General features: G+C 41.8%; 1 protein-coding gene across 1 annotated transcript in view; it reads left to right on the forward strand.

Annotated features, from left to right (window-relative positions):
• Positions 1-7,950, forward strand: part of LOC126456403 (uncharacterized) — a 123,471-nt gene extending 115,521 nt beyond the window's left edge. Inside the window, exons 3-4 of the mRNA XM_050092157.1 lie at positions 5,605-5,767; positions 7,922-7,950. Of these exons, the coding sequence (XP_049948114.1) occupies positions 5,605-5,767; positions 7,922-7,950 (192 nt within the window). The remainder of the gene's footprint in view (positions 1-5,604; positions 5,768-7,921) is intronic.
• Positions 7,951-14,193: the final 6,243 nt, after the last annotated feature.

Below are 14,193 nucleotides of genomic sequence, written 5' to 3' on the forward strand. Positions count from 1 at the left end.
TAGTTAATAACAAACTCCCCGGTACGAATGACTGACACACACGTTGTTCTCGAACCTTCCTCAAGAAGCCGGCCGAAGTGACCGTGCGGTTAAAGGCGCTGCAGTCTGGAACCGCAAGACCGCTACGGTCGCAGGTTCGAATCCTGCCTCGGGCATGGATGTTTGTGATGTCCTTAGGTTAGTTAGGTTTAACTAGTTCTAAGTTCTAGGGGACTAATGACCTCAGCAGTTGAGTCCCATAGTGCTCAGAGCCATTTGAACCATTTGAACCTTCCTCAAGAGACCAGTTACCTCAATGTATAGTATAAAAACCTTACATAAAACATTATTTCACATTCATACCTTAATTCACTCTCAAACTAAACACAATTACAATGGTAACTAACAGACAATTAGGGAATTAAACAAACCGAACTACAAATGAAAATGATAGTATTTCGACTGTAGCTCAGTGTCCGTCAGCTAGTGATCTCTACCACATTGCATAGAAACTACATACACTCTAGCATCTGACACCACTTGTCCAGAGCGTGACTCGTACTGCACTTCAGTTCACCGTTCTCTGATGTCAAATGGCATGAAGCAAGACGCTACACCTCAAGCTGTATGGCGAAAAACAACAGACAATCAGGCGTATACATGGTAGGCGAGAAGTCTTCATACACACTAGCATCGAATGCTGACTGATTTTTTTAAACACAAATCCTTCCTTACGTATTAAGTGTTCAGTATATCGGAATGTACCCCATAATGCTGTAAACACATTTCCATGCACCTCCATGTTGTTCTTGACATATTTTTGATCATGTCCAGTGTTATAGTGCAAAATGCATTCTCAACAAGTTCGCGCATTTCTTAGTTTGCAGCTTAACGACGTGCAGATACATGCTCCTTAATGACTCCCTATAATGTCTGCTCAGTTGAGGTTAGGTATTCTTGGTGGGTATTTCAAGGGCGCCGGTGTTGCTGATGAATCACTCTTCACCGTCCTGGAAAGTGTCCATTTCGGAAGTTAGGAGGGTAGTGAGGAGGCGCTCCGTCTTGCTGCGACCATACGCGTTCTGAAAGACCCATTTCCTCAAGATGAGGTATTGACCATGTTTGTAACTTGTGTCAGTACTTTGCGCCAATCACAGTCCCATTAAAAAAGTACGGTGCAAGCAAATGTTGTGATGTCATCGCTGCTCCTGTCATTACATGAGATGCGTTGCTTCCTAACTCGACTTTGCAAAGAGGATTATCTTTCGCCCAAACGACAATATTTCTAACACGTCAATTGCGATAAATGGTACATTCCTCTGAAAATATAAACTAGGTATGGTTCCCCGCTTTTTGAAATTGAGTTAAATAAGCACGATATGCTAACAAAACGCGCTCATTCCGCTCTGTATTCGATATCTCATTTACGATCGTAGGTCGGAGAGGTCTGACGTTAAGGTCTTTTTGCGTGTGATCTCGCATTGATGGCATCGGTGTACCGAGTTCTGTAGCACGTTTATTTAGGTGTTGACTTCATAGGTGACTGCTCAATTAGAGACTCTGGCACATGTGCCCTCTCGTGTCTTCTTCCCTCCACTCCGGGGCTCGTCTTTAACACAGCCAAAAGTAAAACCACTTCTTTTCAAATCCAGATGTGTTGCCTTTCCCGATGGTGCCTATTAAATATTGTCTGGAACGCTCCTAAAATCTATCTCATTGTCTGCCCTGTGTGCTGTCGTTTCACATCTGCCTTCGTTACAAATTAATACTCGACCTGCAGCTGCGGAAACATATTAACAAGAATTCCAAAAATGGATTCCAACCACCAGTAAGAAGTACCGTAGCTACCTACATGCATGATAACGTTTGATACTGAATACGAGTTACAGGAATACAGGAACTTCTCACCCATCCTGTATGTGTCCATATGTCACGTAAGTCATTTCTAATCTTCTAAGCCTGTTGCGTAATAATATCAATATAACCAGTTACGCTGCTATGAATATTATTTTTATTCGAAGTATAGGCCTATTTCTGCTATATAGCCATCATCGGGTTATCTGTATTAGAACATCTGATAAATTTTGGTACCCATTTATTACATGCAAGCTACTCCAGAATATTATGATTGTACATACATTTCCAAGTCTTGACTTCGGTGCAATATCAAGTCTCTTTTGCTGTCCATTTGTTACTGGTTATATCCTTTAATTGTTGTTCTAGTAGTAATCAGTTGTGTGTTATGTTCTGACATTTCATTGATAATGGTCAAAAACAAAATTAATTTCCAGTAGAAATTTTGTGACAGCAATTACGTCAGATGGTCAGCAATGTTGTATGATTACATCTGCTTGTTGACAACTCAACAAGCATAGAATGAAGGCTTTCACGACCGGATGACAGAGCTGCTCGTAAACCTTTCGGGATGTGAGGTCCTGGTCCGAGAAACTCTTTTGTTTCTCTTAAAAGTCAGTATCGTCATTAGACTTCTTTATTTGCATTGTTACATTTACACGATCATGATTTCGGCTTCAAAGTGCCATTATCAAGTGTCTTAACTGTTATACAGTGTCTAAGATGACATACTGTCGTATTTAAAATACGCTTTTAGACACATTGTCTAAGGGTCGATATTTCTGGTAAAGCGTACTGCTTTGTTTTATCGCTGAGTATATCATCTTCATACGGTGGTCGTTAATTTCTGTATGGAGAAATTTGAACAATCGGCTCTGCACAAAGCAAATAACAAACCATATCGCTGTTACTGATTTATAGACGACACATTTGTGGTTTGGTCCCATGGTAGAAAGGCCTTGGACGAATTCTTTGAGCATCTAAATATAATTAATCCTAAAATCCAGTTCACCATGCAAATAGAAAATCATACGAACGGATATGCACATTGGAACACCTGGACGCTTAAATAAAACGTCTGAAACAGGCTTTCGAGAAAAATGGCTACTCAGAGAAAGAGGTAAAGAGGATTTTGCGACCAAGGGACAGAAGACCGAAGGAAAAGGATGAACCACAACGATGGAAAAATACAAAAGAATGGTTCCAATGGCTCTGAGCACTATGGGACTTAACTTCTGTGGTCATCAGTCCCCTAGAACTTAGAACTACTTAAACCTAACTAACCTAAGGACATCTCACACATCACTGCCCGAGGCAGGATTCGAACCTGCGACGTGGCGGTCGTGTGGTTCCAGAATGTACCGCCTAGATCCGCTCGGCCACTCCTGACAGCGAAAAATACAGTTTATCTCCCTTTTACTGAAAAAGTAACCCATCAGATCGGCACGATTTTACAGAAACATGACATCAGACCGGTCTTTAGACCAACAAAGAGAATAAGTACTCCGATCTGTGAAGGATAAACGCCCTCCTCTGTCGACTTGTGGTGTTTACAAAATTCCATGTACACGTGGTAAAGTTTAAATTGGAAGTACCAAAAGGAGCGTAAATAGGCGGCTAAAAGAGCACAGAAGTCTTTGCCGATTAGGAAAAATAGAGAAATTAGTTGTAGCGGGAGATGCTCTTCAGTCAGGAAACCACACAGTAAAGTTTTCTGAAACAGAAATTTTATCTTCAACGGTCTGGAACCGCGCGACCGCTACTGTCGCAGGTTCGAATCCTGCCTCGGGCATGGAAGTGTGTGATGTCCTTAGGCTAGTTAGGTTTAAGTGGTTCTAAGTTCTAGGGGACTGATGACCTCAGCAGTTAAGTCCCATAGTGCTCAGAGCCATTTTATCTTCAACGTCAAATTATTATCCACTACTATGTAGAAAAGTCCTTGAAATTTATAAGCATCAGAATAATTTTAATAGGAAAGAGGAGGCAATGAAACTTAGCGACATATGGACAGTGGCTCTGCAAAATCGCTAGAAAGTTTTATCTTTGGTAAGACGATAATCGATAGTTATGCTTTACCTCTGACAAGGATTATCTCTGCTCATCACGACTTACTTTGACCACACCCCCTTTCCTACAGTACTTATGTCGCTCTAAGACGTCCGATCGGTCAATCGGCAAGACTCATCGGAGGAGCGCCTCAGAGGATGTCCAGCGCAGTCCTGGACGAAACATCAGGAAGAGAAGAGTTTCTTGGATCACGACCTCACATCCCAGAAGGTTCACCAGCAGCTAATTCTACAAGCGATGTTATTGGGTTATATAGAATGGATATCTGTTGTGTTGTGATATTTAAGCTAAATTTTGTCTCTGGTTGTGTTGTGGTGTATCCTGGATCTCGATGGATAATATCAATAAAGTTTTCGATGAACTGTTTATATTTTAGGACAGTTTGTTCGTTGAGGATTAAAAGTGGATAATTTCTTATCATAATTTCCTCATCGAGGAGATTGATCTAGAAGATGAACAATTTATCAGAAACTTCACTGACATTATCCACCAAGATCCAGGATAAACTATAATACAAACAAAGAGAAAATGTGACTTAAATAACACAAGAAGAGAAATGCACATTCAATATAACCGAATAACATCACTGGCAGAATTGTCAACAAACAGATGTAACTACAGAATATCGCTGATCGTCTGACACTACTGCTGTCACGAAATTTTGACTGTAAATTAATTTCGTTTCCGACCATTATTAATGAAATATCAGAATGTAGCACAACTGATTAGTATTAAAGTAAGAATGAAAGAGTGGAATGAGTAAACAAATAACATCAACAGAAATAACAAAATCGCTGACCATCTGTCACAACTGCTGTCATTAAATGTCAACTACAGAATAAAATTTATTTTTAACCACTACTAACACAAAAGTGAGAACATACAACAAAACTGATTATTATTCCTACATTAACGCAAAATGTAATCGTTAGCAAACAGACTTCAACAGAAACAACGATACTGCATGGAAGTCAGGACTTGAAAACATATGTAAAATAGTATTATTCATAGTAACTTGTATGTAATACAATATAAGTACCAAAATTTATAAGAAGTTCCATTAAATAGAATATGTTGATTGCTTTATATATGCCAATAAAGCCTGAAGTTTAAGTAAAAGTAATATTCATGAAGCGTAGTTGGTTATATTAATGTATTATGTCCTTAAAAGACTTGAACGTAAGTTCAGCATCTCCTTATCTCCTACATCGATTTCAGCCGAACTTGGTACGCATATTACTATCTCAAAATAATTACTGTTGGGGGTAAAACCACCAATTTTCCGTTGAGATGGAGGTAGTAAGGGGTGATAGACAGAGAAGGCGGGTGGAGGAGATGGGCAAAGAGGAAGGTGGTAGGAGGTAGGCAGAGGGAGGGGCAGAGGAGGTGGAGGACAGTGAGAGGGGTGGAGGAAGTGGACAGAGATGGGGAGATGGAGGTGAACAAAAAGATGGCAGGAAAAATGTTTATCTCTTACTACAGCTTCGCTGCAGAGGGAGGGGTGGTGGTGGACAGAGGGAGGGGTGGAGAAGGAGGTGGCCAGAGAGTGGGAGGGGTGGAGGAGGAGGGGATGGGCTAAGCTAATAGAAGATGTGGAGTGTCGGGGCAACGTCGGGTTTCTCAGCTAGTGAATAATATACAGCACTGCGCTATTTTCGACGATGAATAGACGTAAATGATGACAAAAATATTTCCGCTCTTCAGGTGCTTCTTCGCGGAGGCGGCAGCCCGGTCGAGGCCCGTACGCTGCGGGTCCTGCACACGGCCATCTTCCTCGCCAGGCCCGACGGGTCGCGCCTACGCCTGTTCGCCAGCCCTCTGCCCATGGCGCTGCGCTACCTGGACGTCGTGCGCGCTGCAGCCAAAGGTAGGTCCGCGCCATTCATCTGCACTACATTGTTCCTCCTGAGCAGTACCATGTAGCGCGCTTGGAGCACCATCTGTCACGTACATGGTGTTAATGGACAAGGAACGACAGCGAAGTAGTTTGATCTTCTTCAGAAAGTACTGTCGTTTCATAACTTCTTTTGTTCTGGATCGGGATAACTAAGACGTGATGTGATGCCTGTGATGCCGATAGTATCAAGCTCTTTGAAAATTATGTCCTGACAGAGACCGCTGCGATGTAAACATCCTGTGTTCAACAATGCACGGTGACCTGTGTCCTTTACGGCTCACATTACAGAGGCAGGAGAGTATCTTAACCCTGGCATCGCAGATTTGATTTGAATTAACTTGCACCTCGCATTGGGATCCACTGGTCCCCAGTAAAATGTTAGCATATATCGTGTTTTTCAAGCTCATTAATATATACATTGGACTGTTTATTTGTATCGGACTTTGTAAATGACTATGTAGTTACTTGCAGTGACTTTTTTATTACAACAACAATGAGTAACACATGGTATTTGTAAAATGTGTGTAGTATTATTAATAAATGATGTTTTATATTTCTTTATGTTCACTTCCTCATATTTGAATGTATATAATGGAACAGAATGTCTTATTTGACTTTATTTAGTTATTACAATGAGTAACATACGTATTTACAAATTTGATATAAGTTACACTTAAACGCTATGCTGCAAACGAGTTTTCATATATTTTTTATTAATGTATAAATTCAACATGAGTCTGAACTTGAATGTACAAAATAATATAATAAAATGGATTATTTGATTTTTACAGGATATTTTGGCACTGGGTGTTTACAAAATTACTATTATAGCATATTCGTGCAAAAATGCATAAGAAATATGAAACTAATTTATATTAGAGTCAAATGAAAAACTGTAATATATCAGTCACCATTTTTATTATCAGTGTGCACACTTGGTACAAATTAGGGCTCTATGTTAATCACAGGTCGCCCTTTTGCAAGCGTGGCGACTCATTTTTGTTTTTCAGTCCCTTTTCCTTGAACACAGTGAACATCTCACTTTGCTGGTTAGAGGTTCTGGTCTGTCTGGTGCCACAGTATCTATTTCCAATAGTTCTTCCAGAGTTCTCTTCACATTCCTTCATAGTGTAGGGTATTTTCAATCTAGGCCTTAGGCGAGGCGCAATTAGGTTCCATGCCAGTTCATGCAGAAATTTTCTTCGTGGCTTCTTTACTCCAGAGCTGGAAAGGGTAAAGAGAACCATGACGTTTATCCCACATTGATCCAAAATGCCACAGAAAACCCTCACAGTTCATCTTGTTGCACGTGCAGTGGTGTAAGTTTTACACAGTTGATCAAAAGTGTCACTACCACCTCTTGTTTTATTGTATGAAATTATCATTTCAGGTTTCCCTGTTGTTTTGTCGATGTCGTTTGAGTAGTGCATGGTTGTCAGCAAGAGTACAATTTTATTCTTCTTTGGGACATATGACAGTAGCGACTTATTCACATCAAAAGGAAATTATGTTTCTCCGACATTTCGAGAACGGAAAAATGATTGTGGTGTTTCCCGTTTATTTTTTCTTACAGTTTCCAACATTGTCAAACCGAAGTTTTTAGTCATTGTCTGATAAAGAGGAACTAAAGAAAACGAGTTGTTAGAAGTCAGATTCCTATTAGTGCCATAAATGGGTTCTGATAACTTTCTCACATGATAAGATAGGACAACTTCATTTTTTTCTGTTACTACCTTGCCAATGTGTGGAATAGTGTTTAGCTTGTATTAAGTCTTGGAATCATTCAACACCAAAATCTTAATTCCATATTTGTCCGGCTTTGAAGACATGTATATAATGAATGGGCATCTGCCATGGAAGCCCATTAGCTGCTGGTCTATTGTACAGTATTCGAAAGGCGATTATAGGGATTTGCAGTTATCAATGAATTTAGTCCAGATGGCTAGAATGGGTGCAAATTTGTCTTCTTGTTTTCTTTGCATGCGGGTTGCTTTCTGATAAAATTTTAGACAACTAGTCAAAAACTGAAATAGCCTTAGTGACATTGTAACGCGAAACACGTCATTGTCAAATTTAGGAGACCAAAGTTCTAAATTTGTGTGAGCAACCTTGTTTACGCCGCAGAGATGGAAGAGTCCAGGGGCAGCTCTTAGCTCTACAATATTTGTAGTGTTATGGTAACTTTCCGGATTTCCGATTGAAGAAAGTCTGAGAGTAATTTCGGCGTTCGTGTAAGTGACAATCGTGTCCAGCATTTCACCTGTCACTAATAATTGCCATGCTCCAATTGGACTAGAATTAGACCTTGCCTGACCCTTTGGAATTGGGAGGTGACTTACTAAATTTCTGGGTTTAGTTCTACCTCTCTAAGATGGTGTAGCTGAAGACCACTTATAGACATTCTTACCTAGAATGATGTTTGAATTGGAAGAACTACCAAGAGTATCATCATCGTCTCCTCCACTCTCTTCTGTACCTGGTGGTTCCTGTATTTCAACAAAATCAGGATCTTCATCAGAATCTAGGCCTCCAAATGAATCTTCCCGGCCCAACTCGTCCATAAGTGCATTATATATGTCGTCATCAGTTATCTCATTATCGCTAAAAAATAAAATAAAACAATATAGGGATACATTGAAAGGAGGCAGTTATAAGTTACACACAATATATATTTCGATATTGTGTACTTGCCAAGTTATTATTTTCAATCTGCATAAATGTGCTACACAGAACGCAGCCTGGAGTAAACAAGACCCTAGGGACGTTCAAAAACCTCTACAGCTTGACACTACCGCAACAACAATGCAGATGTTTGAGTTAACATCGCATACATAAAGGCAGTGTTACCAACCTAATATACGCTAAGTTTCAGTAAATTGTAGCCAACATACTCTTCGTAATAAACAATAAAAATTATTCTGGGGTCCCTACGACCCCAGCGTGTGGTGCGAGGGTTAAAATAGCAAGTTTAGTGTAAGGAACCAATACTCGAAATTGAATATTTCAGGCGGAACGAGGGGCTGAGAATAAAAGAGGTAAAAGTGACGTTTCACAAGAAACTGATCTAAATGCGCATTTTGTAAGGTAATGTGTGGACATATTCTGAGTAAAAGAAGTACAAACAATTTCCTGCATATAGATTGACCCTGTGGAATGAATTTGGAGTACAATTAGTACAAGTGAAATGGGGCAGAAGAAGAATTCTGTTGTCTTTAACGAAGCTTCAAGTACAATTTTTTTTATAAATATGGCTGTAGCCTAGTGTGTATCGTTCCAATGTAACACTTCTGTCACTAAATGTAACTGAGTTTTCTCCTTTGATGCTAGGCAATTGTCAGGATGAGCATTACTGCAAAGGGCATTTGATTCTAAAGCGTTATGTCAGGGTGAAAATACTAAATAAATTAATTTTTGTGTCTTAACAACATGTGGGCAGGATGGGTTCTTCCTTGGCTCGGGTATGAGGTACAATGAAACAGCATTTTTACGTAAGATAACTTTTATTGAAAGTTTTGTACAACGGTTTCTTACTGGATGTTCTGGCTCGGAGAGCGGCAGCTGTGTCGTTTGCGAAGCCTTCTGCTGCGGCAGCGGCGGCGTCTGATTACGCCTGGCTATGTGTATCTCGTGTCGCCGTCTCGCCCAGTTGACTGGAGACGCGGCTCTTGCGGTGGCCCGTTTAATTATTGAGAGCGAAGTCGTGCATCGGATGATGATACATTGGATGTGGCGTCCCATTGTTTCTCTTCTCTAAGCGGCCGCGTGTGTTGTGCGTCGGCCAGCGGAGCGGCGCGGCGGGGGAAGGCCAGTGTCCCGGACTCGAACAACGGACTCCCGCTTACCAGTCTTCGGCTGCCAGATCTTCATCCCAGCTCACAGGTGACTGCTGATGTGAGGCCGTCTCCTTCCCGTCCTCACGAGTCACCAGTTTACGTGAAAATCAGACGCCAAATACCTTTTAACTTCTGTTCAAAATGGTTCAAATGGCTCTGAGCACTATGGGACTTAACATCTGTGGTCATGAGTCCCCTAGAACTTAGAACTACTTAAACCTAACTAACCTAAGGACATCACACACATCCATGCCCGAGGCAGGATTCGAACCTGCGACCGTAGCAGTCGCGCGTTAACTTCTGTCTTCTAGCGCCGAGGCTGCTGCTTGCTATTCCATTACAGCGGCGGACTTGGTGGGTCTGTGTATGATGTAGTCTCTTCTTGCATGACGGTCTTCAGCACCGAAACAGACTGAAATCTACTCTACTCTCGTCGGGCCCACTGCGTCTCGCGTATTTATTCACTTCAGTTCACTGGAGGTGAACAACTTCACGGTCATTGCCTCTTCTGTCACGTTGAAAAGCTTCTCGAAGAATCTTCTTAACGTCGGTCATTGGCTCTTGGAATGTAGGCGAAGGCCTTTGATCACATGTGACAAATGAGAAACACGTTGAGCCGGTCGGGCGATGCCCTGACGGCTGTATCGACAGTTTCCGCTTCCCTCCTGAATGTGCTGACTTCAAGCGCCGGCCGTTGCCACTGCTGCTTTGTCCGCTGTTTGCCAGTGTGTAATTCTTCTAAACTAAACTAAGTTTTTCATTTATTTTCTAATTTCTACTTCACTTCACATTGATTTCACTAATTTATTTACCTATCTTAAGTACCACTCAACACCAAGAATACTTATTGTAATATTTAATGCACGTCTAAACAGGCCATATTTTGAAATACTGGCTGTATATCTTGAGGCAAAACCAACTTTCTGACACAACAGACCAGAAGATCCTTGACCATGGCCGTATGTCTTGTTTATGGAATTTGATAAAGATTGTAGTCTGTCTGAAAAGGAAAAGAAACGCTTCAGATATGTACTGGCTCCCCGGGACACGATATAGGCAGTGATGGAGGTCAGCTGAAAGCGTTCCGTAGTGGAAATGGAACAGAACTTTCATTCAATTGAATCCATAGATGTTTCAGTAAAGGAAAAAGTGGGGAACACATTGGAAGAACATCAGGTGGATCTTAATCCGCAAAGAAAAGCCTGTAATAGTGCAGTTCAAGTATTCACTGAACCGTGATGCTTGAGTTTGTAGAAGCGGCTTTCAGGAAGCCCAATATTAGTCCTTCATCAATACCTTTTCTGCAGTCTTCGCATCAAGGTAAGTTTGAAACAAAATTTGAGAAGTTGAAAAATCTTAAGGAAATAATGAACAGCATTCCTGAACTTTATCATGAGCTCCATAACAATATATCCCATTCATAGACAGCTGTTACCATTGGTGTAAGGAGAGGGAGTGGAGAAAGAAGATGTTGTCAAAGAAGGAGAGAGAAAAATTGAAAAATACACAACACAAGGGCACAGCATCATGATTGTTGCTGAAGGATGACACTCTTAAAGAGTCACAACAGAAGCGTATGATTATGACGGCGTTATAGAAAGTAACTACGAATTATCTTTCCTAAGTGTTGGAAGCACACAAATATATTTTCATTTTGGTACTTTGTTTACTATTAACCTACTGTTTTTAATCTCATCGTATTTTTGCTTTAATTCCTCATAATGTTTTACGATGAAAATGTATTTTACTACGTATATCATATTTGTCGCACCAAAAAATCTTCAAACATAGTACAGTAAATATAATGTTATCGCACATGTATCTGTTTGACTCTAAAAATTTCTAAGACGCAAGGCGTATAAGTATTTTTTGAGACAATGTAAAAAAATTATGAAAGGGTATTAAAATTTCTAACCGTACCTGCAACTGTACACAGGCTAACTGACCACCAAGGAAAAATATCTAATGTTTTGATATCAACTCACATTATTTATAAATAGCCATTGAACACTGGCAGTGAGTTACTCTGTTTGCTTCAGCAAGCGCTTGTACCACGTATAGTCTCAGTCCTTCAGTAAACATCCGTAAGCCCCATCGACATTGATGGTGTTACCGTGAAACGCAGTTCACTATCGTTGTGCTCACGAGTGGAATCTTGTCACTTTTTACGCGTCGCTACGAAGATGAAGAATTGTTCTATCTCAATAATCATTTCACCAATTGAATTCGTTACGTATATGCACATGTCTCGCTCTCCTCCTCCTCCTCCTCCTCCTCCTCCTACTCTTCTTCTTCTTCCTTGTCTTTTCGTCCTGCACCTATGAGGGTCGGTGCTGTTATAAGTGTTTTGGCAATGTTAGTGGGTGGCACTCAGAAACCATCACTTCTTCCGAAAAAGAATGTGTGTGCGCCATCTATCTGCTTCTGCAGCAAATCTGATTTCCTAGTGTGAGGAAATCTTTCAGGTGTGGTTTTAACGTGTGTCTGAGTTGGGATGTGGCTACCAGACCAGTATTTACCTACCTGGAAGTGGAAAAAAGCATAAAAACATATACAGCCTGGCTCTTGCAGCTGATTACGAGTTTAACGAGACTAAACATCTACTGTCATCAATCTCCTAAACACCCTTTCCGGGACGGAATCAGTGTACCTTGTCTGTCTACTTCTAGAGTTAATTCTGTGTGCAAGTGTCAGACAGTTTCCTGAATGTTTTCGTAGCGTGTATATGAGGCAGGATGCGGGTACCAGACCGATATTCACCTAGTGGGACGTGGTAAACCGTCTCGAAACCACTGTGGCCGTCACACCGTTTCCCGTCATTAGTCCACCGGGCGGTTTAGAGCAGGGGTCGGCGCACCTACCTGTTCCCGAGGCTGGCGCTGAAACACGCACGGCTGCCTGGGTCGGTGCCTTGACTGTGTCCACACACAGTGATAAGCATATATATATATATATATATATATATATATATATATATATATATATATATATATATTCTTTCGGACATGTCCGAAAGAACAGATACCATCTGTGACAATGCCGCTCGTTAGAATGAAATTACAATGAAGACAGTTGAAAATGTGTGCTCCGACCAGGACTCGAACCCAGGATCTCCTGCTTACATGGCAGACGCTCTGGGAATGTGGGTCTCACGGGAGGCGTGCCAGAGATAAGTCCCTGCAGTCGCACTATTATCTCTGTACCCTCGGTAGCTCAGATGGATAGAGCGTCTGCCACGTAAGCAGGACATCCCGGGTTCGAGTCCCGGTGGGGGCACACATTTTCAGCTGTCCCAGTTGACTTATATCAACGCCTGTATGCAGCTAAGGGTATTGATTTCGTTGTAAATCCAAAATAATATGACCACTGCCCACAGCGACGATGGATGCCACCTGGTGTCTGTGAGGCTACATGACGAGTAACAAAAGTATTTAAGTGCAGCAGACACGGACGGGGCTCACCCTAACGAAGATATGGGCAGCAAATGGGGTAATTAATTGAGACAGCGTCTTCTCCAAAGGGCAGATTATTATTGCGCAGGGCCTGTGAACGAATTTCTCAAAAACGGCGGAGCTGGTCTAATGTTCACATGCTACTGTCGTGGGCAACTACGAAAAGAAGTAGGACGGTGAAACTATCACTAGCCGCTGAATGGTTGGACGTCCGCCACTCTTCGTAGAACGTAGGCTTCGGTGGCTCGTCTGCTATGTTAAGTGGGATAGATAGTGATCTATGGCATCTCTACCGAAAGAGAGCAATGCTGGTGCACGCACAAGTGTTCCAGAGCACATCGGAATCGTACATTGGTGAACATTGAGCTCTGCAGCAGAGCACCCCTACTTGTTCACATGTTGACCCAACGACATCGTTAATTACGATTACAGTGGTCGGGATTCACTCGCCGATCAACGGGAACGTGACGGCTCTTCGGATGAATCACATTTTTGCTACATTAGGTTGTCTCCACAAATTCCGTCACCGAGGTGAACGGCGGCTCGAAACGTGCAGCGCGCCGCGGACGCAGGCTGGTGGGAGCAGCATTATGCTATGGGAGACGATCTCCTGCGCTTGCATGTGATCTGTGGTAGCAAACGAAGATTCGCTGACAGCTGCGAATCACCTGCATCCTTTCATGCTTTATGTCGCCCCCCGATGGTGAAGTCATGTTTCAGCTGTATGTGTTTCGGAGCCAGAACCGTACTACAGTGGTTTGAGGAACATTATCATGGACTGACGGTGGTGTATGAGCGACCAAATTCGCTTAATGTAAATCCTATACAATCCATCTTGTTAAGTATCGGGCGCGATTACGGCGTTCGCAAATCGCCTGCCCGTTATTTACGCGAATTACAAGACCTGTTCGTAGACATCTAATGCCATATACCTTCACAAGTCTGTCAACCAACTGTCGGATCCCTGATACCCAGAATCAGAGATGTATTTCGTTCCAAAGACGGACAATTAAGCAGGTGGTCAAAATGTTTTGGCTCATCAGTGTACGTTCATGGATATGCAAGCGTAGCAACATTTTAAGATAGTAGCTCATAAGTTGTTTCACGTAAC

Source organism: Schistocerca serialis, chromosome 2 (genome assembly GCF_023864345.2).
Source record: "Schistocerca serialis cubense isolate TAMUIC-IGC-003099 chromosome 2, iqSchSeri2.2, whole genome shotgun sequence".
Lineage (NCBI taxonomy): Eukaryota > Metazoa > Arthropoda > Insecta > Orthoptera > Acrididae > Schistocerca > Schistocerca serialis.